The sequence below is a fragment of the Lepisma saccharinum genome, chromosome 11 (assembly GCF_977018435.1).
Source record: "Lepisma saccharinum chromosome 11, izLepSacc3.1, whole genome shotgun sequence".
Lineage (NCBI taxonomy): Eukaryota > Metazoa > Arthropoda > Insecta > Zygentoma > Lepismatidae > Lepisma > Lepisma saccharinum.
The window spans coordinates 44,710,417-44,735,642 of record NC_139239.1 but is presented as its reverse complement, the minus strand read 5'-3'; the positions used below and the strand labels follow the sequence as shown (position 1 = coordinate 44,735,642).

General features: G+C 38.9%; 1 protein-coding gene across 2 annotated transcripts in view; it reads right to left on the bottom strand.

The window, feature by feature from the left end:
• The window catches only part of tgo (Aryl hydrocarbon receptor nuclear translocator homolog tgo), a 316,871-nt gene that overhangs the window by 255,469 nt on the left and 36,176 nt on the right, over positions 1–25,226 (bottom strand). For both annotated transcript variants that reach the window (XM_083130983.1, XM_083130982.1), the window contains exon 2: positions 14,798–14,846. In XM_083130983.1, coding sequence (XP_082987109.1) covers positions 14,798–14,846 — 49 coding nt within the window. The remainder of the gene's footprint in view (positions 1–14,797; positions 14,847–25,226) is intronic.

The window sequence follows — 25,226 nt, the reverse complement described above, 5'->3', positions numbered from 1 at the left end:
CTTCCATAGCATTGACAGCTGTAATTTCACAATGTATGCAGAGGATTGTATAATTTTTGAATTAACGGAAACAGGAGTGGCTATAAGGCAAAAAGCAGCAATGGACGGACTTTCTCTTGAGGCGTGGATTCTTTTCTAGTTGACTTTCTATCTTGCCAACTAAGTTCCCAGGTTCGAGTCCCAATCTGAGCATGGGTTTTATTTGTGAGATTGTTCGGGATTAATGCAATTTGCTTGTAAATAGAAACACCATGAAATAAAATTTTGTGTTAAATATTAGTAACCTCAATACATCATCACTTTAGCCATCATCTTGAAGAGATATCGTAACACAGGAGATTAATTTGCATTTAAATGTAAAATTAGACTACAAAAAAGAATGTAGTCTTAGACGAGGAATTGGTCGCAGGACTTCAGCTTGAAAATCTGTAAAAGCCGTAAGGTTTCCGTTGGCTTCCGACGTTCAAATCCAATAACTAGGGCTCGGAAGTTGAAGACCTTAAAATAGCCAAAAAAAGACCTATAAAAAGACCTAAAATATAAAAAAGGACCTAAAAACTGAAAAAAGGACTTATAAATGTGATCCAAATTAATTAATCAATTCAGTTTTAATTACATATTTAATGAATAAAAAAAATACAAAATTCTGGTGGTATGGAACACCCAGTGCGAAAAAACTGAAAGCTTCAAAACAAGAGAAAGTTGCCACTTACAGCGCGACCTTCCAGACAAATTACGGTTAAAGGACCTTGTACCGTACCTGCTTCAGTCGTCCACATATATATATATATATATTTTATTTCTTTACTACAGAAAGGATGTTTAAGAGGTGATGAAATGATGATGATTCGAATTGAGAATGGCAGTAAAAACGTAGTCGAAAGAAGGTGAAGTTGCAAAAAAAAAGCCGTTAAGACCTAAAAAAAGGACAAAGAAGCCAAAAAACGCCAAAAAAGGCAAAAAAGGACAAATAAAGCCCACCTTTTTCTGGCCTACAATGACCCAAAATGAACATATATTATGTTGGGCCTCGTCTTCGGACACTAGGGAAAAAAAGGATTTTTCCTCAACTTCCGAGCCCTACCAATAACAAACACTCGCCATGTCTCGAATCCTGCGAAATCATCACCTCGGCCCAACCATGTTAAAACTTTTGGACTTGCAGCCGTCTGTTTTCACAATCCACCTGCCTCATTAAAAATCCGAATAAGAAAAACAAAACAATTACGCTATGCTCTTGTTTTGCGAACCACAGGGAAAAATCCAGACGCCACTCTTCAGCAATTTCAATGCAGACCTTCTTCTGACCACTTTCCCATTTCGAGGGCTGTAACGGGCATTAAGTTTTCTCTCAATCAGATTACCATAATCTCGTACATTGTTGAGAGCCTCTCGCCCCAGCTTGTTTGTATGTTTTGCGATACGTCAGCTTGAGTCACGATGCTTCTTCCACTTCGCCGTCTTGGGCCGACCCCTTCCTCCCAGCTCCTTTAATGCCAAACACAAAAACTACTCCAGCGTTATTTACGACTCTTAACACCATTAGCCCCGAGTAACTTGACGCTACAACTAAGCAGCATTTATCATCAACCTCATCTTCTGCCAGGTGGCCACAGGTCACAGATGCCAACGGAGGGTCGTGGATCCGAGTATGAAGCATGTGGAGGGAATTTACTTAAGACAAGTTCTACGGTGACGAATGGTCCGCCAACTTCCTTACTTGCTTTTTTCTATAAAACGCTATCGCAGGAAGTTCAATATCAGCAGAGCCATCTGATGTTTCAGTTTTCAGCACCATAAAGAAGAGGTAACGGCTCTTAATAGTATATACATGTTCGGAAGACAAAGTGCGCGTCCTCAAAAACGAAGTCCGAGATTATAATTGCTCTTTGTAAGTAAATTTAAAAATAAAAAAGAAGAAGAAAGTTAAGAATAAACTTTGAAAAGCAGGTGTACAATGCGATAGCCTTTATATCTTAACTTCTCTCGTCCCGACTTCTAAATTCCAAGAGGAACGTTTTGCGTGTCAATCAATCAAAATTTCATCAAAAGATGCCGAGCATGAGTGAATGCAGTTGGGCACCACATTGATCAACTCTTTATAACACAGGTTAGTACTCGTTATGCAATATAAATATAAATTGTCTGCATGCCAAAGATATCTGCTTAAAAATAAGCGGGACGTTACGGGACGAAAATGCCGGCATCTCCGCCATGCCTCGCCGTTCTGGAGCCACGCGCTACCTCGGCCCCGAGCCAATATGAACGCACTGTATAATGCTACTACGTGCAGCATACAGTGGGGCAGGAACATTTTTGACTTGGAAGGGGGAGGGCACAAAGTTCAACTTCAACACACACACACACAATTTGTGTAATTAAGCATGGAGACATGGGTCATTCCATTTTAGAACAGACCACATATTTCTCATTCTTTAAAATACAAAGTGTATAACCTTGTACTGCCCCAAAAATCAAACGTCACAAAATATATTTGAGATTTTTAGAAATTTTATGTCTACTTTCAGGATAGTTTTTTAACATTTTGAAAAACAGTTTTTACTTTATTATAAAGTTCTTCGAAAGAACAGACCAAGTGAGATATAATAGGTTTAGGGCAATGTGAATTCCTTTCCTCGTATATATGAATGCATGTACGAGGGTGGTCTGAAAGGTTCTCGGCCTAACAAACTATTTGATAGAATGACTTGCAATTTTACACATATGCTCATAACAGGTGTACCAACTTCGAAGAAAATCTTACTGATAGCATCGTCATCTATAGTCGAGGCCGAGAACTTTTCAGACCATCCTCATATATTAATCAAAATCAAGAGAAAATGGTTTCTAGAATTAAATATATAAATGTTCCGATCTTTTTCTTCAACAAAATACCTAGGTAAAGGTGTGTGTGCGGGCAGAATAAAAAAGATTCTTCTTTCTAAGCTGTAATGAACATCATGATCCTGCTTCCCGCTACGTTAAACCCCCCTTTTTACGGACATCTTTCAAGGTGGAAGGTGGGGAAAGAGAAAAGGGGTAATCGACAAAATGGCTAGCTCATGAGATCCGTCCATCAACCTGTTCACTAAATCCCCCGTCCCTCTTCTTAATTTAAGAACGTTCCCCCCACCCAGTGGCAACCACCGAGATATCAGCTGCCATGAAGCCCCGTGAATAACAAACCCCTCCCCTCCACTTAGCATGCGGCCCGGCGCTCCCGCCAACGAAATCAACGTCATCAACGACCTTACGACGTGGATTTCCCTTCCTTGAGGGCCTATCAAAGCCGCAGGGTGTTTCAGAATCTTATCCAAGGTGAGAAAGATGTAGAGACTGAGGGTTTAGGCAGAGATCCAAAGTCCTCGTCCAGTGATACAGACAAATGTTCCTCCGGAGTAGGGACATAGCAAGGTTGATATGTTTGGAAGGGAGAGGTGCAGGGGGGGGGGGGGGGATTTGAAAATTTAACTAAATATGGATTATAAATTATATACTTTTTTACAAATTATATATATATATTTTTTCACAACAAATTATGAAACTTACTTTCTGCTTTTACGTTCGTTAAAAAAAAGTACGTTTAGTGTGCTGATCCTTGACACTTTGAGGACTTCCTGAAAATTTAATTCCCAGACTTTCCCAAGTTTTCCTCGACTTATAGACACCCTGTTAATTATATTTTTAGCAGGTATAATCTAAAGGTCGGAAGAAGAGGTCGGATTACAACTGCAATGTTAGGAGAAATCCACAACCTAGAAATCACAGTTCTCGTTTTCGTAATACTCGCGAGCATTTTGACACAATTGAAATAAATGTGTACCTAATGCCAAACTACACCTTATCCTCTCAGGCCCATGCATGTTTTAAATTTCTGCTGACTCTTACGAGAATACGATAGAATTTATTTATTTAAAATCCTGACACTTCCGGCAAATACCCAGTTATAGTGTTTGACACAAACATATAACTGATACGTACATATCTCCGTGATTACATGATTATATATAAAATTGATACATAATTTTGTAATTACATACTTATATACGTATGTGTACTATGGTAATAAAGGTGTACAGTATATATTGAAGAACAGGAAGGTTATACAAATTTACATTGTATTAAAATTGTTACGTACGAATTTAAGGCGTGGTGATAAAAATATAATATAGTATTTTGCGAATCTGATTTAAATTTTTGGGTACTTTTAAACATGTTTACTGTGTACTTTGATTTTATTAATTCCTTGATTGATTTACACAATCTTCGAATGGGAGCTGTATTTGCAGGTTTCGTCTGGGCTATGGAAATTTGGAATAAGTCCTTATGCGGCCTTACTTTGCTGCATGGAACATACACATGGATTTTCGAAAGAAGATGTTCGGAGTCTGTTTTATATGTAATCTGTGTATGTTTTATATGTAATTTGTGTAGAAAAAGTAACTCATGGATCGGTCCTCTGTTGTGAAAGGAATCCGTATTGAAATAACTTATATTGCCTCGCTTGTCCCTATTTTTAGTGTTAGGAACTTATTTTGCACTCCTTCGATTCTGGCTATTTCCATAGGCGTGCGCACGGGGGGGGGGCAATTTCCCCCCTAATCATGGACGTCTGCAGATTTTTCAATGGAGGGACAAGCAAGGTATTTTTCCATGGGGTATATTACCCCGATAATAGTGTTGCCCCCTCAAAAAACACCACTTGAATTTGAAATTATCGCATTAATGTAAATTACTATGTCTAAAATCAAATTATACGTGTGAAATATATACTTGTTGGCATTCAATTTGTAAGGGGGAGGTGTGGCCATCCTTGCCCCCTCTTCCAGACGTCCATATCCCTACATTATTATACTTTCACCTAGAAATTTAGTGTAGAGGAATCTTACCGCTGTTATTAAACGATATTATACTCTTAAAGAAAATAAAGTATTTTCAAGCCGATTAAAGTTCAAAGCAACTGCGGGAGAAGGGGGTGCAATATCGCAACCAAAAGGGGGGATGGGGGAATGAGCATTGCCCCTTCCCAACCTTGGAAGGAAACCAATTCTAGGGGCAAACACTGAGGTAAAAGAAAGCAAGACTATAATAGAATCTAAGAGTAGCACGGTAAAAGGATACTCAAGATGGAATTAGTTTTCTCGTCTTTCTTGCATTATTTCTTCCAGATGGCCAAGAGCACCTGCAGGGTGGCACAAAGAGAAATTGTCCCCTCGGTATCAAATTTTATACAAATAAAAATACATTTCGTAAAATTTTCTTGCTCGCTTCGCTCGCAGTATCTGCTTTTCTTATAGTCTTGTTAAGTTCAGAGCAGGGTTCGCCAAGGTGGGCCCAGCCCAAAAAAAAACATCTTAAAACCCAGTGGGTTTTTTCATTAACTTTGGTATTTCAGTGATTTCTGAAATGAAGGAACGTCATAGAAGTGTATACTGATGAAGATTGCATTTGAGATTCTTAGAATGCGATCCCGAATGTCATTATAGCTAGAGATTAATTTTGCTATCTAAAATGCACAACACTTGTAATATCAATGCACCAATACAAACGTTTAATCTTTATTAAGAAGTTACTTAGGCCTATATTAAGCTGTAGATTCTGCAGGTACTTTAGACAAAGGATTTCAATATGTATGTCGAACCAGGGGTGCCCATCCCCACAAAGGCCCATGATGCACTCCCCCCCAAAAGGTAGAACATTCTCCCGCCCCGTTTATGCCGAATTAATTACTCAAATTTTTTTTTGTCAGTCAACTTTTTTTCATTTAGATCATTCGGCGCCCATGACCGACTCCCGCCGCCCCTAGCTACAACTCTAAACTTGACGAAAACTAGAAAAGCAGATAATGCAAGTGAAGCAAGCAAGAAAATTTTACAAAATGTATTTTATTTGCATAAAATTTGAAATCGAAGGGGTAATTGCTCCTCTGTGCCTCGCCTGCAGGTACCCTTGGCCGTCAATGATTGTCCCCCTTGCTACCCTAGAATTGACTACCGTCGAAGATTCGAGGGGGGGGGGCAATGACCCGCTGCCCCCCCTGTGGTTGCGTCACTGTATAATACAGACATATTTAAGCAATATATGTCTGCTTTAGATACTTTAGGCTCACTACCATTGTTAGTCAACCTTATTCTGTACAGTTTGTCAGCTCGACTAACCTTGTAGTAATGCTAATACCATGCCCCCCTCCATCCAAACCGATTCAAAAGGCATAAGAGGTGGTGTTTCATTTCAACCCTATAGCCGCGATCACCACAGGTAGGTGGAAACTATACATAATTATCCAAAACTAAAAATCAATAACAAGTCAATCAAACGATACGACCCCCCCCCCCCCCATTTTTGTGTGAAGATATATACATTGATTGATTGATTTAGTTTATTTTACTTCGCGTTTTGTGCCTCTTGGCTAATTTGCGAAGATGGGGATGAGTGATGAAATGATGAAATTGATGAATGGACATTCACAAACAACCAAGCCCGACCGGGATTCGAACCCGGGACCCTTGGCGTCGCAGCGCGATGTGCTAACCACTCGGCCACAGGGTCGGGCTGAAGATATATACAATCGGTATAAAATTTTGTAATAGTGGGTAGGTTGAACGGCAATTACAAATGTGAATTATTACATGTATTCACATTTTATTTATAAAAGCTCGACAAAACCCAATCAAACCAGAAAAAAAAAATTAAAATAGGGCGGCGGGAGTTGGCCCTGGGCGCCGAACGATCTGGATGAAGAAAATTATAAAAGAGAACGCCGTGGCGTTGAATATTTTGTGCCATATTAAATCAATATTGTTTTCAGTTTGCAAAAATTGGATCTAAAATTTTTCTTGCTCGCTTCGCTCGAAATTTTATAGTTTTCTGTAATGCATTGTAAATTACCAGAGAGAGAAGATATAACTACTAAGTACTTTAGACTCTTTCTGCTAGACAGTTTTGTCTTGAATGAGTGAACACAATTGTTTGGAGGAAAGGAAGCGTCGCACATTTCAGAGAAAATTTATTTATTCTTTATGGTGCCTCTATGTTGCGCGCGCGCACACACACCTACACACACACACACACACACACACACACATACTCTCTCTCTCTCTCTCTCTCCCATCAATGCAATGAAACTAAAACAGTGAGATAAAATGAGGTTTTTATTTCCCGACTGAACTTTCAAGGCTTTTGCCCTTCCCTATGTCTATTTCCATTCCACCTTTTTCTAGGCGTTTGCAGACTGAAAACTAATAGCTCTGACGTACTAGTCGATGAAACATGCAGAGAAAGCGTCTTCTGCCTCTTTCCGAGATGCAGGAAGACAATAGACTCCGCTCGGCGTCGACAACCGAGGGAGGGGGATGGGAAGAAAACTTCTCAGCGTTTTCCTCCTTTCCTTTCGTCCCTCCAGAACACCACTGATTCCCAAACGGAGGCAGTGAACCATGACGCTACATCACAAGAAGCGATGCCGTTCTCCCCCACGCCAAAAAAAAAAAAAAAAAAAAAAAAAAAGGATTCCAACCTCGGCCTTCGAGAACGATTACAGCAACAGAAACTTCACGAGACATACCACGCACAGATATGCAAAAATTTCTTCCAAGGCTTCGACTTTGGAACAGGCTCCATGTTAATTCCCGATACAATTGAATATGGAAGATATGAATCATTCATGCCCTAGGGATTACTATTCGCGATGGTCCTTGTGGATTTGTTCAAACCGTTGCCAACTCCTTGCAACTAAGATGCCAATTAGTGATGTTTGAGACACAATTTACGTTCATGCTCCCTAAACGTTGTACAGTCCAGTAGGAAATTCTGGATCAATTCACAGATAATTTGTATTTCAAAATAGATATGAATAAAAGTTACATTATTTATTTGATATCAGAACTGTTGGTCTTGGGACATGTACGTCCCATCACCCTCCCCGCTTTTTGAGTGAGTGAATTTTTCAGCATTATTAGAACAGAAGATGGTACACATTGAAAGCACGAACATTGTTTTCTACTGTTATTTATGTTATTTAATTGATGAAATATTTTCATTTCTTTTTTTATTATTATTTTCGGAGGATAAGTGCATGTGTGTGCTGGCAATTTTTCACTTAACTTTCAGACATGAAAAAGATGTTATTTCTCTTATTCTGATTTGTTTAAGGCTACTTAAAAGCATTTGTAGTAAGCATACAAACACTTACTAATTAGGTTATTGCAGTAGAAGTGGACAGTAAATAATACGTAGTTTTAAAACTTTCGTTATCAATCTGAAGAGCACTCATCAGGAAAGTTAGTAAATGTCGACATAACGATATTGTATGTTTAACATAATAAATAAAGATGCACGTTGCTGTTGCGCAGTTATGAGAACTGCTTCATACAAACCAACCAGCCTTCCCTCCCTCGCGACTCGGCGGGGAAAAAAACGAAGCTCACAAGTGCCTTCTCCACCGAGGCCTCACCATCGATTCCTGGGTTTCCTCCTCTCGTTAATTACCTCCGAATAATGAAAGACGCGTCAACGCCGGCAACGGAGAAGCGTTTCTGACTCATTAGCAAGGCAGGGAATTGTTTTCCCTGACGGCCATCAATAAGCCGCACAATGAACGCGGAGAACCACCAACGACGCGAACATTACGTCACACGAGCAAACAATAGCAATAATTAATAAGAGTTTATTGCAGAACAAGAGCTGCAACGCACGGCAGCCAACGACCCCTTCGCAGCATCCGGGTTGTCCTCGCAACGACTGCAGCTTTCTAGGAGCGCACGGGGGATTCGTAACCTTAGACCGAAGGTTCCGGGTTCATCCTCGGCATGGGTGTTCCCTTTGGGTGCCTATCAACTTATTCAATGCAGCATTCATCCTCATTAGCGATTAACCAAAGGTGGCAAAATACTTGTAACATTCGCGTTTTGGAACATGAACACCCATATCCTGGATGTGCCAACTAACACAAGGGTAAATGACTAACCCAGAAAATGTTATGTAATTTATGCATACTACAAGAACATTCTGTTTATATGTAGAATACATGTATTATATATGCAGAAGCGTTAAAATATTCGTTAATAAATGTAAAAACTAAACTCTAGGAAGATATTTTCCATCATTTTGCCGTGGTTGACGCATAGAAAATACTGATTTGTTTGAATTAACAAATGCTTATTTAAGCATTTTGGAAACAAACTCATAAAAATGATATATTTTCTAAATTTAGTAATTTTGATCAAATTACTAAACAAATGTGCACGATCACTAAAAGGGTTTGGTCTTGAAGAATAATTTGTTTGCTGCATGTTTAAATAAACATTTGGTTACCAGAATTTATTTTTGGGATTATTCCCATTACCAACCACTGTACTTTTTTTTCTTGTACACACAAAACACCATTGTTTCAGACTCGCCAGAACACAGGATGTATTTGGGGAAAGCAGTCAATATAAGCGCTGAGGCTCCTTTGACGAGAGCAGGAATACCGTCAGAATCCAAAATGGAAAGAAAAAAATGTGAAAAGCAGAATACTACAAAGGATTATTTTACGGTAACCTAGGCAACACCATGTCAACCGTGCATGTGGTTTCCCCAAACACCTACACATGGGTACGTGAACACCCGAAAGAAAGAGAGAGAACGAATTTCTAAAATGCTGATATGTGTAGAACCAAGTACTGTGGCTTCAAGTCCAAGTAAATAGCCACGAATCAACAACCATCGATCAGTTACAACAAAGACAAATCATATACAGGGTCTCTCGTATATGGTGACACCATTCGAAAGATATGCCCTTGACAAACCAAAGACAAAAACAATTATTTTGTGAGGTAATCCTTAAGTACAGTGCGTTGAACACGTATTCAAGCGTCATGCAATTTGATGAGTCATGGCATGCAGCCAGGCAATAAAAATCGACACTGTGGGCGTCGTGTATCGAGAAGTTTTGGAAATGGAAAGCACTACATTAGATCATCATACTTTATTCGTCATCAATACTTTTTATGCACTTCAATAATAACGAAAACAAGATCTGCCGTGCGAGGAACGGCAAGGTCGATCATGAATGACCCGGCCTGATGAAAAACAAGCGAGAGCAGATATGCTTTAAAATATGACTGGAAAACTCCCCGTGCGTCAATCTTAAAAGAGATGGAAATAACTACAACCGAAAACTTCCTCAATGCCATAATCTCATGACAAATTCTCCTGTGAATGTACTTAAAAGAGCCAGTCTGTGGGAGCAGTATTTCACTTCGAAATTATCTTCGACAGGGGTTCATTTTTACAACTTTCAGATTTAGTGCGCCGAAAAACCACTTGCTTAGCAAAACAATCGTTAAATTTTAGTGTTTATATAAAAGCTATTGCCTCCTCTTTATGCTGACGTCCGATTCTTTTTTCCTCGACTGCAATACATGCAGTTATAGAGCGCCAGCTTATCGCGGAACAGTCAGCTTCTTTCACACACAAAGCCGTAACGACCCGCTAAGGAATAAGGGAGGGGAAAAAAGAGAAAACCACACGGACATATACGATATCACGGCAACCGGTCGGGGAATTTGTATGCGGACGCTCGTTAAGCGGTGGCCATTAGACGTATTAAAACCACGCGACTTGGAGGACCGAACGAGAGCTATATAACTCGGTATCTTGCGCGGGGCGTCACGGCGGTGGCGGAATGGCTGGGCCCCGATACGAGCGGCTCTCGTGTGCTATCTCCAAAGCACCGCCGCACTGGAACATATAAACCACCACAGGTACACGTCGATTAAGTTCTATAACCTTTCCGAACTACGGACGCTGGCTGGCACTCCATGCAAGCAGTCACGAAAATGATCAATAGATGGAAGCACCACGCAAGGCAACTCTACCGAAGCACGCCAGCAAATTTTCACGGTTGGAAAAGAACACGCACGGAACCAATAATTTGCTGTTTGTCCAGCGAACTGCACTTGTTAATTATGAACCTAACATTACAATACACCCTCTACAGGGTGTTAACGCCAAAAAAAAATGGACGTTCACGTTTATATCGCAGAAATAGATCGTTGCAACTACTAAAAAAACGCATTCATTCATATTTGTGCAATTAATTTGCAAACACTCGAGCAGGGAAAAAATACATTTAAAATGTTTGTGTATTTGCTTAAGTTTCAATTTAGCATTATAGGATCACTTTTACACTCAAACTGCACCAAGTAAAACAAAAAGAAAAGTATGGAAAAATGATTAAAAATACTTAGCAAAATCAAGACCACGCGACTTTGGAAACATTCTGTACTACTTATTATTTTTCGTGAATGAACCTGAAAATCATCGAGGTCCAGGTTTCCCATTTTGGCGAGTATCCTTTGCGAATTATATTATTTTCCAGGACATGTAGTAAGTCATTAATTCATGTCATATTTTCATATCTGCTGTATTTTAATTCAAAAATGCTCAGCTGTACATGAGGTATAATGCATATCCCATGGCCGCACTAACACATATCAACAGCTCAAAATTAATAACTGCATTTTTAGAGCAAAATTTTGCACACAGCCTTCTTTTGTGTTTACTCAGACGTTGTAACAGTACTTATATGATGAACATGAGTTAAGCGCTGAGGGGTATCAATTATTCTGAACATGATATGTAGTGTAGGATTACCAGTACGGATACTAGAGCAAACAAGAAGCGCACGTCGTAACAGAGCAACTACAGTTTTGCAAAAATAGGGGTCCAGGCTGGACTAGATGCTTATCATTGTATGTCCATAAATCCTCCCATTGCCACGGTAAACTGAACAATCAGATATGATAAGTAAGGCGAATAAAGAAAGAAAACACACACGCATTTAATCAAGGAGTCTAGAGTTCGCTCCTACTTTGCACAATGGTTTAAACTGTAGGTCCAACTCTGATTAACCTACCATGAGCATAAAATGGGCTTAAATCGAATTTTCTCGAGCCTGTTAAACTTGCTGATAAAAGAAAGAACATTTGAGTCATCAAAAATATTAAGCATAATAATACCTGTATCCAAAAACATGGCAGCAAGGTCATTGCTTCGGCCAGGGGTGAAATGTACTGTAGGCAATGTGACCGAGTATTGTGCGGTTTTTTGTGTATACATATGTGTATCATCTAAAGTAGTATGGAGTGTGTACGGGATGATTTTTATATAAGTTAATTACTCCCCCCTACACACACATACACACCATTTAATAGTTTTTTTTTAATGGATTTGGTTTACAAAGGCCCCCCCCCCCCCAATGACCCATGATCCCCCTTGAGATCACTTCTAGCTACGGGCCTGTACAGGACTCTTGTTTTTCTTCAAAATCTTCCACGGTTTAAGTTCACGTAATTCAATTACGAACCATTGGCGCCGTCTGTTGATCCCAGTGTTGATTTACAAGATCTTTTGGAAAGAGCCTGCGGTGTGGCTTGCTTGAAAGTAAGCCTGCGCCATCTCTCGGCCGAACTTTCCACCGTCTGCTGCCTCCTGCCATCTACCAAGCCAACTCGGAACTTCTTTCTCGACATGAGGAGTTCCCATTTGCGTCGATTTCCCTCCCCCCCCCCTCCTGTTCTTCAACCAGAAGAACTTTACATTCAATGCAGTTGTGGATCAATTTTTCCATTGCACAAGCATTTATTCCTTCGCTTCGAAGGGCGCGTGCTCTTTGCGTGCACAAGGAAGATCATAACCACATGAGAGTATTAGAAATAAGGTTCTCTCTTTTGTTAAAGTGATCGACACAGTTTATAACGAATACTGAGAATTTAAGACGCTGTATGGATCTGACGGAAGTAGGAAGTACATAGATCAACAAATTCCGAGTGGCTTGCGCGAACAAAATAAAATTACTAATTATTTGATTTAATAATTGACTGATTATCAAATATTTAGGGTGGCTAACCGTCCCAGTTTACAGTGTAAGCAAGGTCCGTCTGGATACGCCAATAGGGTAGTGGAATTAGGACGTCTTTAGGACATCATTCCCACAAAAAATATTCGCAAAGCAAGGTTTAGCATGACTATATGTGCTGCATTAGAGTAAGGTATTATCCATTGTATATTTATTATTTCTGCAATTGTTCTGCCAATTGTGATTAATCAAGAAGTTGAGATAAGTGAAGATTAGATGAAACTGATGAAGTGACACTCGCAAAGAAGAGCCATGCCCAGCCCTTTGGAACCCGGAACCTTTGAAGTCGTAGCGCGCTGTACGATCATTCCCTCCTAAGTCCAGGGGGTGATGGCTGTGCTAATCACTCCGCCACGGAGGTCGGTGAACAGTCCTTCCTGTTAATTGCTGTCCTGTTATTTTATTTTCAGCCAGGACGCGGAAATATCTCCATTACTTTGTTTGCACACAATCGGCAATGTTATTGTTCTTACCGATTCACTGCTGATGCCTTCATTAAATTTGTTAAACTTATAACCAGGCAGTTCGAGTGTGTAAGGGAAACTGCCGAAATATACCGGGTGTCCCAGAAGTATTTCCCTGATTACAAACTTTATTCATATCCGCTATATGCAAGGTAGAGATGTGAAAGTGGTGCCAAAATGTTGGAAAACTAACCAAGTTTATTTGTTGCAGGTTTGAGTAACGTGGCTGTTGTGTTGCAGTGTCAGTGCCCAGAAAACCGGAAATGTTCACAAATCAGGAAAAAGCTCAGTTCTCTGGTATCACGAGACCCGGTCACCAATAACAGTGCAGAGGAATTTTCAAATGTACAGAATTCTTTCGTCTAGAATATCTGCCATCAATAAGTCGGTATTTAAAAAATGGAATTTATCTTCATTCCCAAATCCTGTCAAGTCCAAGAAACATTGTATGGAAAGATGCCACCCGATGTCAAGAGCATTAATTCCGGATTCCTTGGCACTGACACTGCTACACTACAGCCACATTACTGAAACCTGCAACAAATAAACTTGGTTAGTTTTCCAACATTTTGGCACCACTTTCACATCTCTACCTTGCATATAGTGGATATGAATAAAGTTTGTAATCAGGGAAAGACTTCTGAGACACCCGGTATTTCTATTTACTCAAGAAATATGCGCAAAATTGCATCTTCTTTTAAACTAAAAATATTTCGTTGCATTTGAAAGTTTATTTCAATTGGGGATTAAATAGTTCATTCACGGCTTCATAGTTCGTGGATAGTTTACACTAGCAGTTTCAACAGTGAACATGGAAAGAAATACATTACAAGAGCAGAGCAGAATAACAGTCGGGCTATTTTAGTCCTCTCCTATGATCTCTCACTTCCCCTAATAGAAACTCAGGTTAGTCATTATAGAGCTTATTATATATTTTGATTGGCGAGTTTTCCAAAAGGGGGAGAAACCTGATTTCACGCACTATAGTCTTGGTGTGCGTGTCTCTTAGAGTTTGTTCCCTTATCGATTGAATCAATTTATCATTCATTTTCATTTTTGTTGTTTATTAAAAGTTACAAGCGTGCGCAACATTGCAAATTTTGCACTTGTCTCCAGTTACGGGGAAAGTCACCTTAACTATGCTCATTTTCGTAATAAAATTTAAAAGGAAGAAGAAAATAACTCGAGATGGAAACAACCTATTGGGAAGGCAATGTCAAATCTTTTCATTGCCACGTATATGTGCTACTTAAAATTCGCATAAACAATTATTGTCAGACGGCTGTATCAATACACTCATACACACATTTTGTATATCTCTCGTCATCTTATTGTCGCACTATCATTACACAAAAATTACTGACTCAAGGTCAGGTACGTCTCTGTCGTAGATGTAAATATAAATAATATAAAATAAATAACTGCAACTTACCCAATAGAGCCGGCTCGACGCTTCTGAATAACCTTGGTCGCATCAGCCCCTAAAAGAAACGAAAGAGAGATGTTAAATAAACTAAATCAATGAAAACAAATTATAATTCTCATACAGTTTCAATATTAGCTGATCAGACATATTTGATGGTAACATTTGTAAACATTTTATGATATATCCATGTTTTCCTCATTAAAATTTTGATTTTCAAGAACTTGCAGGTCGGAGAACGACCTCTTTATAGAATGTTGAATCCTAGTTTGGGAATGGATGTTTGTTTCACTCTGCATCCATTTCAACTCATCATTATTCTTTCTGATCGTCAAGAAGACCTATGAGCAAATCAATATATATTTTTTTGTTCAGGGTTCACAATAGACCTCCGTAAAAATGTGTATGCAGTTTCTTTCAATGTTTAGTATTTTAAGGTTTCAAGGGGTAGATGTGTGTGTCACTCATCCGCAAATTCTCCGTTCAGGGTAGTACATAATTAAATTCACATTGGGGGGGGGGGGGAGAACTCAAACCCCACAGAAGATTATACTGGCTGGGAGTAGGCGTCATCAGAGACTACTATCGGATTAGAAATTATGGACCGGTCGATTGGAAAGCACCAAAAAAAACCGGTACTTTTTCGTTCTCACAACGATAAAATATCGAAGACACACTCGAAAAAATGTTGGTTACCATAGCTTAAAGGGAGTATTGAATAAGCTAAAATTTCATGTAACTCGTTTTTACGTATAGGTCTACTGGTAAATTTTTAATTGGATTCCAAACTGGACTATCCATATTATTTTTGGTTTCCTGCAATGAGGAATTTTCCAAGGTATACGATAAAGAGAGCTGCAGGAAAGTCACCGGTAAGACGGTATATGTTTCATAGTCCAAACTTGAAAATCAGCATTTCCATTGCATCGCCCGCGTGCATGTGGCTCCTCGGGAGGGCGCCACGCCTAGTACAGACGTTAATTAATTTTACAGCTGTGTTGGAAACGAGGGTTGGCAGAACAGGTGGGTATCTCAGTTCTCTTCATGTATTGAGTGTTGTGCAAACGCTCTCGCCACTTACTCGCCTCTTCTCGGGAAAAAACCACGCCTCCGTCTCGGGGCTTTGCCTTCGCGCCAGGACGCAAGTTGGTCTTTGCAATTTACATCCTTGCAAGCGGGAACGGGGAGGGGGCGAAAGAGTGTATCGATTCCACTTTCGAAGCTTGCTTCCCTTTATAACTGAAGAAAGGTTCCAGCTTTCAACATGACTTCATACTTCACCAGTTTTTTCTTCTTGAAGAGCATTTTATGCTCAGATGGGCGTATCGAGACTGGACCTAAAGTTTAAAGTGGGATACAATGCGCCTCCATCAGGGATCGAACCCAGAACCACTACGCGATCTGGAAACTCTGGATCCTTCAGAATGACAACTATTTAAATGAACAACAAACACTCTTTTATCAAACTTGAAAATTAGCGAAAATTTCACGACCATTATTCTTTGGTAGTGAAAATTTCGGTAAACACACCGATTTTTAAAACTCAATTTACGGAACAAAAAATTTATAGGCTTTACAAACAAGTGTGTGCATATTTTTCCTAATAAATCCGTTTAATAAACGGAAGAAGGACGTCTGCATTCAACAAAATACAGGTTATTTTTATTCAACGCAACACGAAAAACTGCCGCTTGTGCTACGAGGGATGAATGAAAAGTAATGCCTCCGTTTATAACCCAACAGATGGCAGCACTGATGTGCTGCAAGCGGTCACTTGTTCCTTTATAAAGTGGCGGAAGAGTTCTTCCGGCTGAGGAAAATTGAAGCTCCGTTTGACGTGATACGATCGCTCGAAACCTCAAAGTTCCGTAAGAACCGATGTTAATTGCGGTTTGAATATTCGGTAGAAGAAATAATGTTTCGGCGGAGAACAGATGGCGTGTATATTTTATTCTATGTTATGGTATTTATATCGGATTTGATTACACGTGGATTTCCCTCATCTCCTGTTTCTAGTGTTGCCCACGAGACGAGACTTTGGCCTGTCTCGTCTCGTGGAAATGCTGTCTCGTCTCGAAAATATTCGTTTGTCTCGGACACATGATCAATCTCGTCTCGTCTCGAATTTTTAGCCTGTCTCGTCCCGTGGGCAACACTACCTGTTTCATTACTACGGTGACAGGAGCATCAGAAATTTTGTTCTAATGGTCTTAAATGTAGCCTATACAGTGCTAAATCACACACCCCAATAGGCTAGCAGTTATTTCTAAACGTCCAGATACATGATTAACCAAAAATGAGCCATACACCGCATGTAGGGGCACATTCTCTCCATTGCAAAATTTTATTGCACTTTATTACCTATACTCAAGGTGTCTCATGTTCGATTCCCATAAATACAGGAGTAGTCAGCAGAGGAATGTTTGTATTTGCACCCTAAATCAGGCGGCTCTAGGAAACAATAATAAACAACACGCTCGCGAAAGCAACATCAAACGCCTGTGCAGTCTGTTTTTAAAAAAACGTCTGGCTCTGTCGCCGAATTTTCAACCATAAGCGAGCAGAGGAAGCGTGGGCAATGCAATCAGCTTGTTATGATGTAATCCTACCCTTGCGTTACCAAAACAAATCACTGTCCACTTTAGTTCGCTAGGGTCACCGGGGGGGGGGGGTGTTCTCATCTTGGTTGAGCTGTAAATACTTTCGGAAACTATCCACAAGTCCTTCAAGAGGACTCTGGGATCCCCTGTAGCCACAAAGAAGAAAGTCTGATGACTGTGGAATTATCTCCACCTTCCAAAAATTTTAACCGATGTAACGTTTTTTTTTGTGTTTTTTTTTAGAAAACTTATAGGGCATGCTAATGACAAAATTTCGTCAACTGTTTGTAAACAACAACGTAATGTTCCCACTTAAGAAAATGTGCCATTTTTCTTCTGTCATGCTATTAAATATTTCCTTCGTTACAAATACAAGAGTTTCGCTAATTTTTTTAAAAAAAACTCTGGAATTGGTACTACGAGCCATTACGTAATTAGGAATTTCCAACTCAGGAACAACATCGTTTGTGTAACACTTAATTGGTGTGTTTTGTTTTCCTTGCTTGAAGGAGATATCACAGAAGGCCAAAGCAAAGTCCTCGAGTGACTGAATGTTGGCTTCATCTTACATTGTTTAAAACTCGCCTATTTTTCACAAGTTTCAGGGTAGAACATGAGGATAATTTTGTGTGCATGCATATTACAATTATCTTATTTTAGCCACTCTCGCCACACACAAGTTTGAGTTTTTAAGGCCACTTTATGCACAAGCAGGCTAATCAAGGCTGGACCTACAGTTTAACACAGGATCGGAACCACTGTGTGCCGCCACTGGGTATCGAACCCGGGGGCACTCGAATATGAGGTGACGACATTACACTACACCAATGGAGTCCCCACCCGCACACACACACATGAACAAACATCAGTATTCTTCACCAATTATTGTTCACTGTCATTTTTCACTCTACCCAACGCCCTAAGTCTCATTTTTATTCAATGAGCATACATGCATTCATAAATTATAAACATAATTCAATTTCTGCAAAATAAATTAATATTTTATATGAATATCTGAAATGTTTTTACATGCAATTTCGGTTAAGATGATGAAAACGCAGTTGTCTGAGGGCAATCTTCCGTCATGCTATCTGCCGTTGATATTAATGTAATTATTAACTGTTCTACATCAATACGTAGAAATGTCAACACTACATTGTATTTCCTATCAAGAAAACAAGAAAACTATGAAAGCAACGAGGCTTCAGGTGGGGGGAGGCCTTGGCTAGGATCTATATATTTCCTTGGCTCTTGCCTATAGCTACGGACCTAGTGAGAATGCCTAGTGTTCAGGCAAATAAAACCATAGATCTAATACTACTTTCTGCTGGGTGATGGTTGATGTGTGAGAAGGGGCAAGCACCGAGGCCTTTGGGCATTAATTTATTTGAAAGCTTCCTCATGTCCATAACCTACCTAATATGGTAGTTAAGTCTACCTCTTCCCGAAGATACGCTTACGTTTTCTGACCACGGTTTAGCGTACATTTTTCGGTCCTTCAAAAACACGGAGTAAATAGTATACACATTTTCAGAGATGGTTGCCTCAACCGGTCTCTTCGCCTTCAGTGTTGAAACATCCTGTCCTAAACCAAGCAAACCAGTTTTGGTAGTACAGTCGAAAGGACACTTGCCACCCAATGTAACGGATGATGTATCATAAATGTGTGTCCAGATTCATCTTTCAATACATATAATTTGTCACTTCAAGGCATCATTTTGGGGTGAATTCTCTGTGGTTTACTAACATTTTCAATTCAAGCTTTTTAAAAATAAACCAGATAGCAATTTGTAACGCTGAATGAAAACTTATATTACACGATCCATTGAATACGCATATCTAAAGCCTTTATCACTCCCTCGTAACTTTAGTTGAATTAATCTAAAATCGATCACTTTCAAAGCTGGTCATTAGATCAGTCTGTAAAAGTTCGATTTATGATCAGATAAGCTAATCGACACAGGACCTACAGTTTAAAGTGGAATATGCCTCCAGCCAGGACCCGTTGATTGCCCAATATAATTTGCGTCATAGATTACTTGTAGTGGTCATATACTTTTACACTATACCACTGCCAAATCAACTGAATAGCGTAGCAAACTTCTTCCGTATTGGATCTAGTAATCTGATCGCACATTTCATCTTTTCAGTACATTGTAAAATTGGTTAACCCTTATCCGAGCAACCAGTGTCTTATCAGACACTGTTGATTATATTTTTGGCACATACTTTAAACGATACTTCCTGGAAACGTGATATTTTTTTACTTTGTTTGTTTCTCTCTTTTTTCTCATTTCACAATATTTGACTTTGTTTGATAAGGTAGGTCAGCCGTAAAAAAAAAAATCACAAAAGTTGTAATATTACTTGAATACTACTCCCAGGCAACCATTTATGTGACCTAACGACTACACGCTACCTTAAGACGGAGGTAGATTTAGCCTCCGAAACGTAGGTAAATATCTTTTTTTTAAAATAACAGTGGTTAAAAGGCAAAAAAACTAGAATACTTAAATATATATTAACAAATGTTTAATCAAAAATAAAGTATTTAATAAGACATCAAAGACATCACATAAAACTATTATTAGCGATAAAATAGAAACAATGAAAAATATATGAGCAAATAAAACAATTTCCTCATACTACCTTCCGGCTTAACATGTTTCATATACTATGGTGTAAAAATTACAACAACGTGCAATTACGATGATGATGATGATGATTACAAGAATTATGGACATAACAATGATCATTAGGTTAAATATCATGTTACTCGGTTGTTTCCACATCAATGAAACATAAAAATCTCGCATTAGAAGAGCAAGATCCATTTAAAACAATACAGTGTCCGACAGACACTGCTTGCCGATACGTTACAAAAATAGCTTTTCCGGATAAGGGTTAAGATGATTGATGACAAAAACGACATCATCATTACACTACACTCTCCTACGTCTTCGAATAAGCAAGTTTCGTCAACCTGACCTCTGTAGAGGAGTGGTTGGCACAGCGTGCTACGACGCCAAAGTTCTCGGGTTCGAATCCCGAGGCCTGGGCATTGATGTTCTTTGTGGGTGTCCCTTCATCAATTTCATCAGGAACACTCATCATCTTCGTCGCGACTAGCTAAATAACAAGAATCAGCGGGTTCCCTCGACTTCACTTCTCCCTCACGAGCACAAAACAAGCCTTGCGTCTCAGGGAAAGACGGGGAGCTGTGTGTGAAATTATGGCTCACTTCCACGCGCACAGAGCACGCCGGTTTTACGTGCAACACGGAACGTGTTGTCCGTGTGTCGTATTTTAACAATACTATTAGAATAACGTGATCTCATGCAAAAAATGAACAGACATCCCATGCGTGCCTTGAAGTGTTGACAAGCATGTCTTGCAGCGATGACGAACTCCTCACCACGAATTCTTTCATTCAGAAAATCTTCCCTAACCACCTCGCACGAATGGCATGAAACGTTACATTTATTACGTCATGAAGACCTTGAAAGACCTTCGTTTTGTGGGAAATGCAAAGTTCCATGGACGAGCGTAAGGCATCAAATGTCTTATTACTAGACCTCGGATTTTTAGGTTCTGAAAAATGTGCTTTTAGGTTCGTAAAATAGGCTCTCAAAATCCTAAAATAGGTTCTAAATATCTTAAATTAGGCTTGAAAAATCCAGAAGTTGGTTGCAAAATAACTTCAATTGACACAAAATTCCTGAAAAATACTGATTAGATACAACCGTTAAGAAAAATTCACAAGACCCGTTATAACAAAATATTAATTTTCTAAACAAATTTTCAAAATTAGCTCCAAATTATTATAATACTACTCTTGTGCTGTTAGTAAAAGTTACTTGTTGACATGAAAAATGAATTTCGTATGTATAATTTGCTGCACAATATCAGGGAGGCTACTCACTTGCAATTCCTTGAATTCCAGAAATTACACGTGAATTATTGGCCCTGGAATTCATGAATTTTGGAAAATGAAAAAAGTACAAGCGGATGTTTTCTCTATTCCCATTTTTTTCTCCGTAGACGTGAAAAATTGCAACTTTTATTAATCCAAATCCCATAAATTTATACATGTTTATAAATGCCCTGAGGCCACTTTCTCTCAGTTTAGCTTTTATTTCATTCATTTTTTCGAGGATGAAAAAGAAAGCTCCATGGAAAATAAAACAAAATTTTCTCAATTCGTTTACCTTGTTAGTGTCTTTTGCAGAACAATCTATCTGCCAGACGGAAGATTATTGCAAGATAATCTTGAAATTGATTAGCTAAATTTTTGGGTATGTTGGAATCACACAAACCCTTTATATTGTCAATATTTGGGGGGGGGGGGTGAGAGTCGGTAATACGTAAGTTTGGAATAGAGAAAACATCTGCTTGTATCCTTGAATTTTTTGAAGGTTCGCCTTGAAAACCAGGAATTATACTTGAATATTATCATGGTCCTAGTAACCACCATGAACCTTTTTGCATGTTATCCACATCAAACTCAGGCTTTTGTCTGTGAGGATAATTTCATGTGCTGAAAATTATCTTTCAACAGAAACATAGTCAGTAGTGCAAATTTGAATTCTGAAATATTACTTCGCAAGGCGAATGCCAAAAAGGACCAAACTGACGCGAAAGTGAGCAAAGCCACACAGATCAGAAGTTTGCACTTGGGACTGTGCAGGCAGTAGAGACGATTGGGTGCCAAAACTGAGAAGGTGGGGGGAAGAGGACAGTTTACTTTATCTTAAACCTGGTTTACATTGGTCGAGTAGACGGGAGAGTAGCTGGAGCGAATAGGATAAAGCGAGCTACTCTCCCCGTGTAAACAACTGGGGAGAAACGAGCCAGTACTCGCTCCAGTAGTCAGGACAGTCCAACGACGTCGATTGGTTCATTCTGTGAAAAGAGCACCAAACAGCTGCAGCTACTATCCCACTTTGCTGGAGTCGAGTAGAAAGTGTGTAAACAGCTACTCGCCATAAAAAGGTCGAGTTGAGCAGACAGGCCAGTAACTCGTCCCAGTAACTCTCCCGCTCACTGGACCAATGTAAACCAGCCTTTAGTAGGCAAGACTTAGCATTAAGAGTCTATAGAGCAGGGGTAAAAAGTTGGGGGAGGGTTGCTTCCGTTAATGGCCGCCACTGTGTGCAGGTAACAGTGGAGTCAGACATTTTGCTTTATTCAGAGCTTTGAAAAACATCATATACTTGGAGGGAGGGAAATAAACAGAAAACATGTTTCAAACACGCCAGTTATTGAATTGTTTCGCCACCGAACCTAGTAAATACCTCTGAGAGAGATAAAAATTCTGTAAAACTTAAAAAAATATATAAAAACCTAAAAAAAAAGGTTTAATTTAGGCACATAAACCTAAAATAGGTTCTAACAGGCACAATAGGTTATTTTAGGCAGTATAAAACTTCGTCAGTTGTTGCGTATTTTGATGAAACGCTGACGTAACTTATTTCTTATTTACCTGCAAAGGAACAAATCGATTAAAAACCTAAAATCCGAGGTCTACTTATTTCAATCATCTACTTTTCACTTCCATACATTATAGGGTCTTGCAAATACATATTTAAACTTCCACTCCTTTTGCAAAATAATATTCTCGGACTTTCCCAGGTATTTTAAATAACTTTCCAGATAACTCTATAATGATTTAATACATTCATAAATAGGTCTTCAACTCTACATGTTAATCAAATAAATCGATTTTATTAAACACTTAATTTTATTCCCCCCTTTAGGCACAGTTCTCTACAAGGAAATTTTCTCACATGTATGCACATCAACTACATGAATCGAATCTGTTTTTGTCAAATATAACAGGTAAGTGACAAAAATTTGCAGCGTGCACCTGTTTTCACGAATATTTTGAACAGGTTACTGATACGGATTAGGCTACTTGCGATTCCTGTTAGTATCTCCGTACTAACCTGCTGTTCAGCTGACAGCAGTTCGCTACTCGAGTACAGAATGCATGAAAGTGAAGCTTTTGACACGCACAGCATGAGCATAAACGCTGCCTATACGTATTATAAGTTCTTTCAATTTGATGAGATTGGCGTGTTGCTTTACCAAACGTTCAATGCTTACACACGATATTTAGGTGTAACGCTGAATCTAATGAGAAGGCAGTTGCTGCAAAAACTGAATTTTCCACCGATGGATATATTTTCGTACATAGCGATCTCCACTGAATATTACAAAAAAAAAGTTTCTATTGAATGCCATTAAAATTAACATCCTTCGGTGCAAACAGTTTCGAGAGGAAACAAATCAGACTGCAGTGTGTTCCATATTGATCATTACCTGATAATGATGTATGTTGTCTCTCTGGCAGTGTGTTTGGCGGGGGGGTAATGTATACATGCATGTATTTGTTAAATTTCATGACGTATATAGACACGATTTCTGCTGAACATACAAGCGACTTACGTGCGTGAATAATTTAATTTGGCCAAAGCGTAAGTGTTGAGTGATTTGAATATTGTGAAATTATTTGATTTGCTACATACAAAATATTTTGTGACTGTACAAAATAACAAATTACAACTATCCACATCACCTATACTGATGATTTCATTTTCCAATAATAATTTTATATTTTACGAAAACTTCCAGGACATTTTAAAATGTATGATACAACCGGTTGGAAAGGATTAGTATTTAGGAAGGCATTCTGTGAATAGTTTTAGATATCGACGAGTATACTCTTCGCGATAATGTTAAGTTCTCAGTAAGTATTCTGGCAACAAACAGAACAATGGATAACATTGGCTAGAATGTACAATATAAAGAAAGTCTCTAATTCACTTCATACTTCTTATACTTACTTCTTATGCACTCCTAGAGACGTATCTCGAGTTGCGAGACGGCGGTCGCTTGTTAAAATTGTATATTTATTTGTAGAAGTTGTAAAATAACGTTGTTAATTACATCGATAATTATCCATAAAGAAACACGGGCACGATCTTCCATGTCAGAACAAATGACGTTCGAAATTCCTTGCGCCGTCTACAGCGTTGCCACACTGTTCAGAGCATTGGTCGTTGAAAGTGATAATTTAGGCGGGAGAGAAAATTATTAACGTGACATAGCCCCACGAACCATCACGGGGACGAGGTATGCCTACTAGGTTAGGTTAGGTTAGGCCTGTTAGGTTAGGTTCCATTAGCACTCCTTTCGTTCAATTTAGCATATACGGACAACTACAGGTAAGTTTGGCAACAGTGCTTTAACGTTGATTTCAGGAAAGTATGGCGTCTCCTGTATTGATGAAACGTTGTTGGTCAGTTACGTGCTACAAAACTATAAATTTCTTATTGAAAGTGATCATTGGTTCACAAATCATTCACGGATAACCATTTCAGGTAATGTTAGGTTAGCTTTAGTTATGTTAGGCAAGCATAGTTATAATATTTCGTTTGTAAAAATACGCAAATACTCCACCGTTGATTTTAGGAAAAATGGCGTGTTTTTTGAAACATTGTTCGTCATTTACGTGCTACAAAACCACGAATTCCGTATTCAAAGTGATTATTTGCCCAAAAACCATTCACGGAAGGTTAGGTTAGGTTAAGTTAGGTTAGGCAAGCATAGTTATAACATTTCGTTTGTAAAACTTATAAAATTTCGTTCGTAAAACTACAGATATAAACCTTCATAAAAATTGGAAAAAAAATATTTTTTTTTTCAAATTTCCGACTTCGCCGCCGATTCTTAATAACACATTCGTGATTAGGAGGCCAAAATTAGTTAGTAAACCAAAAATTAAAAAAATTGGAGACTTTCTCTATATTGTAAATTCGCTCCCAGAAAAGTGACTG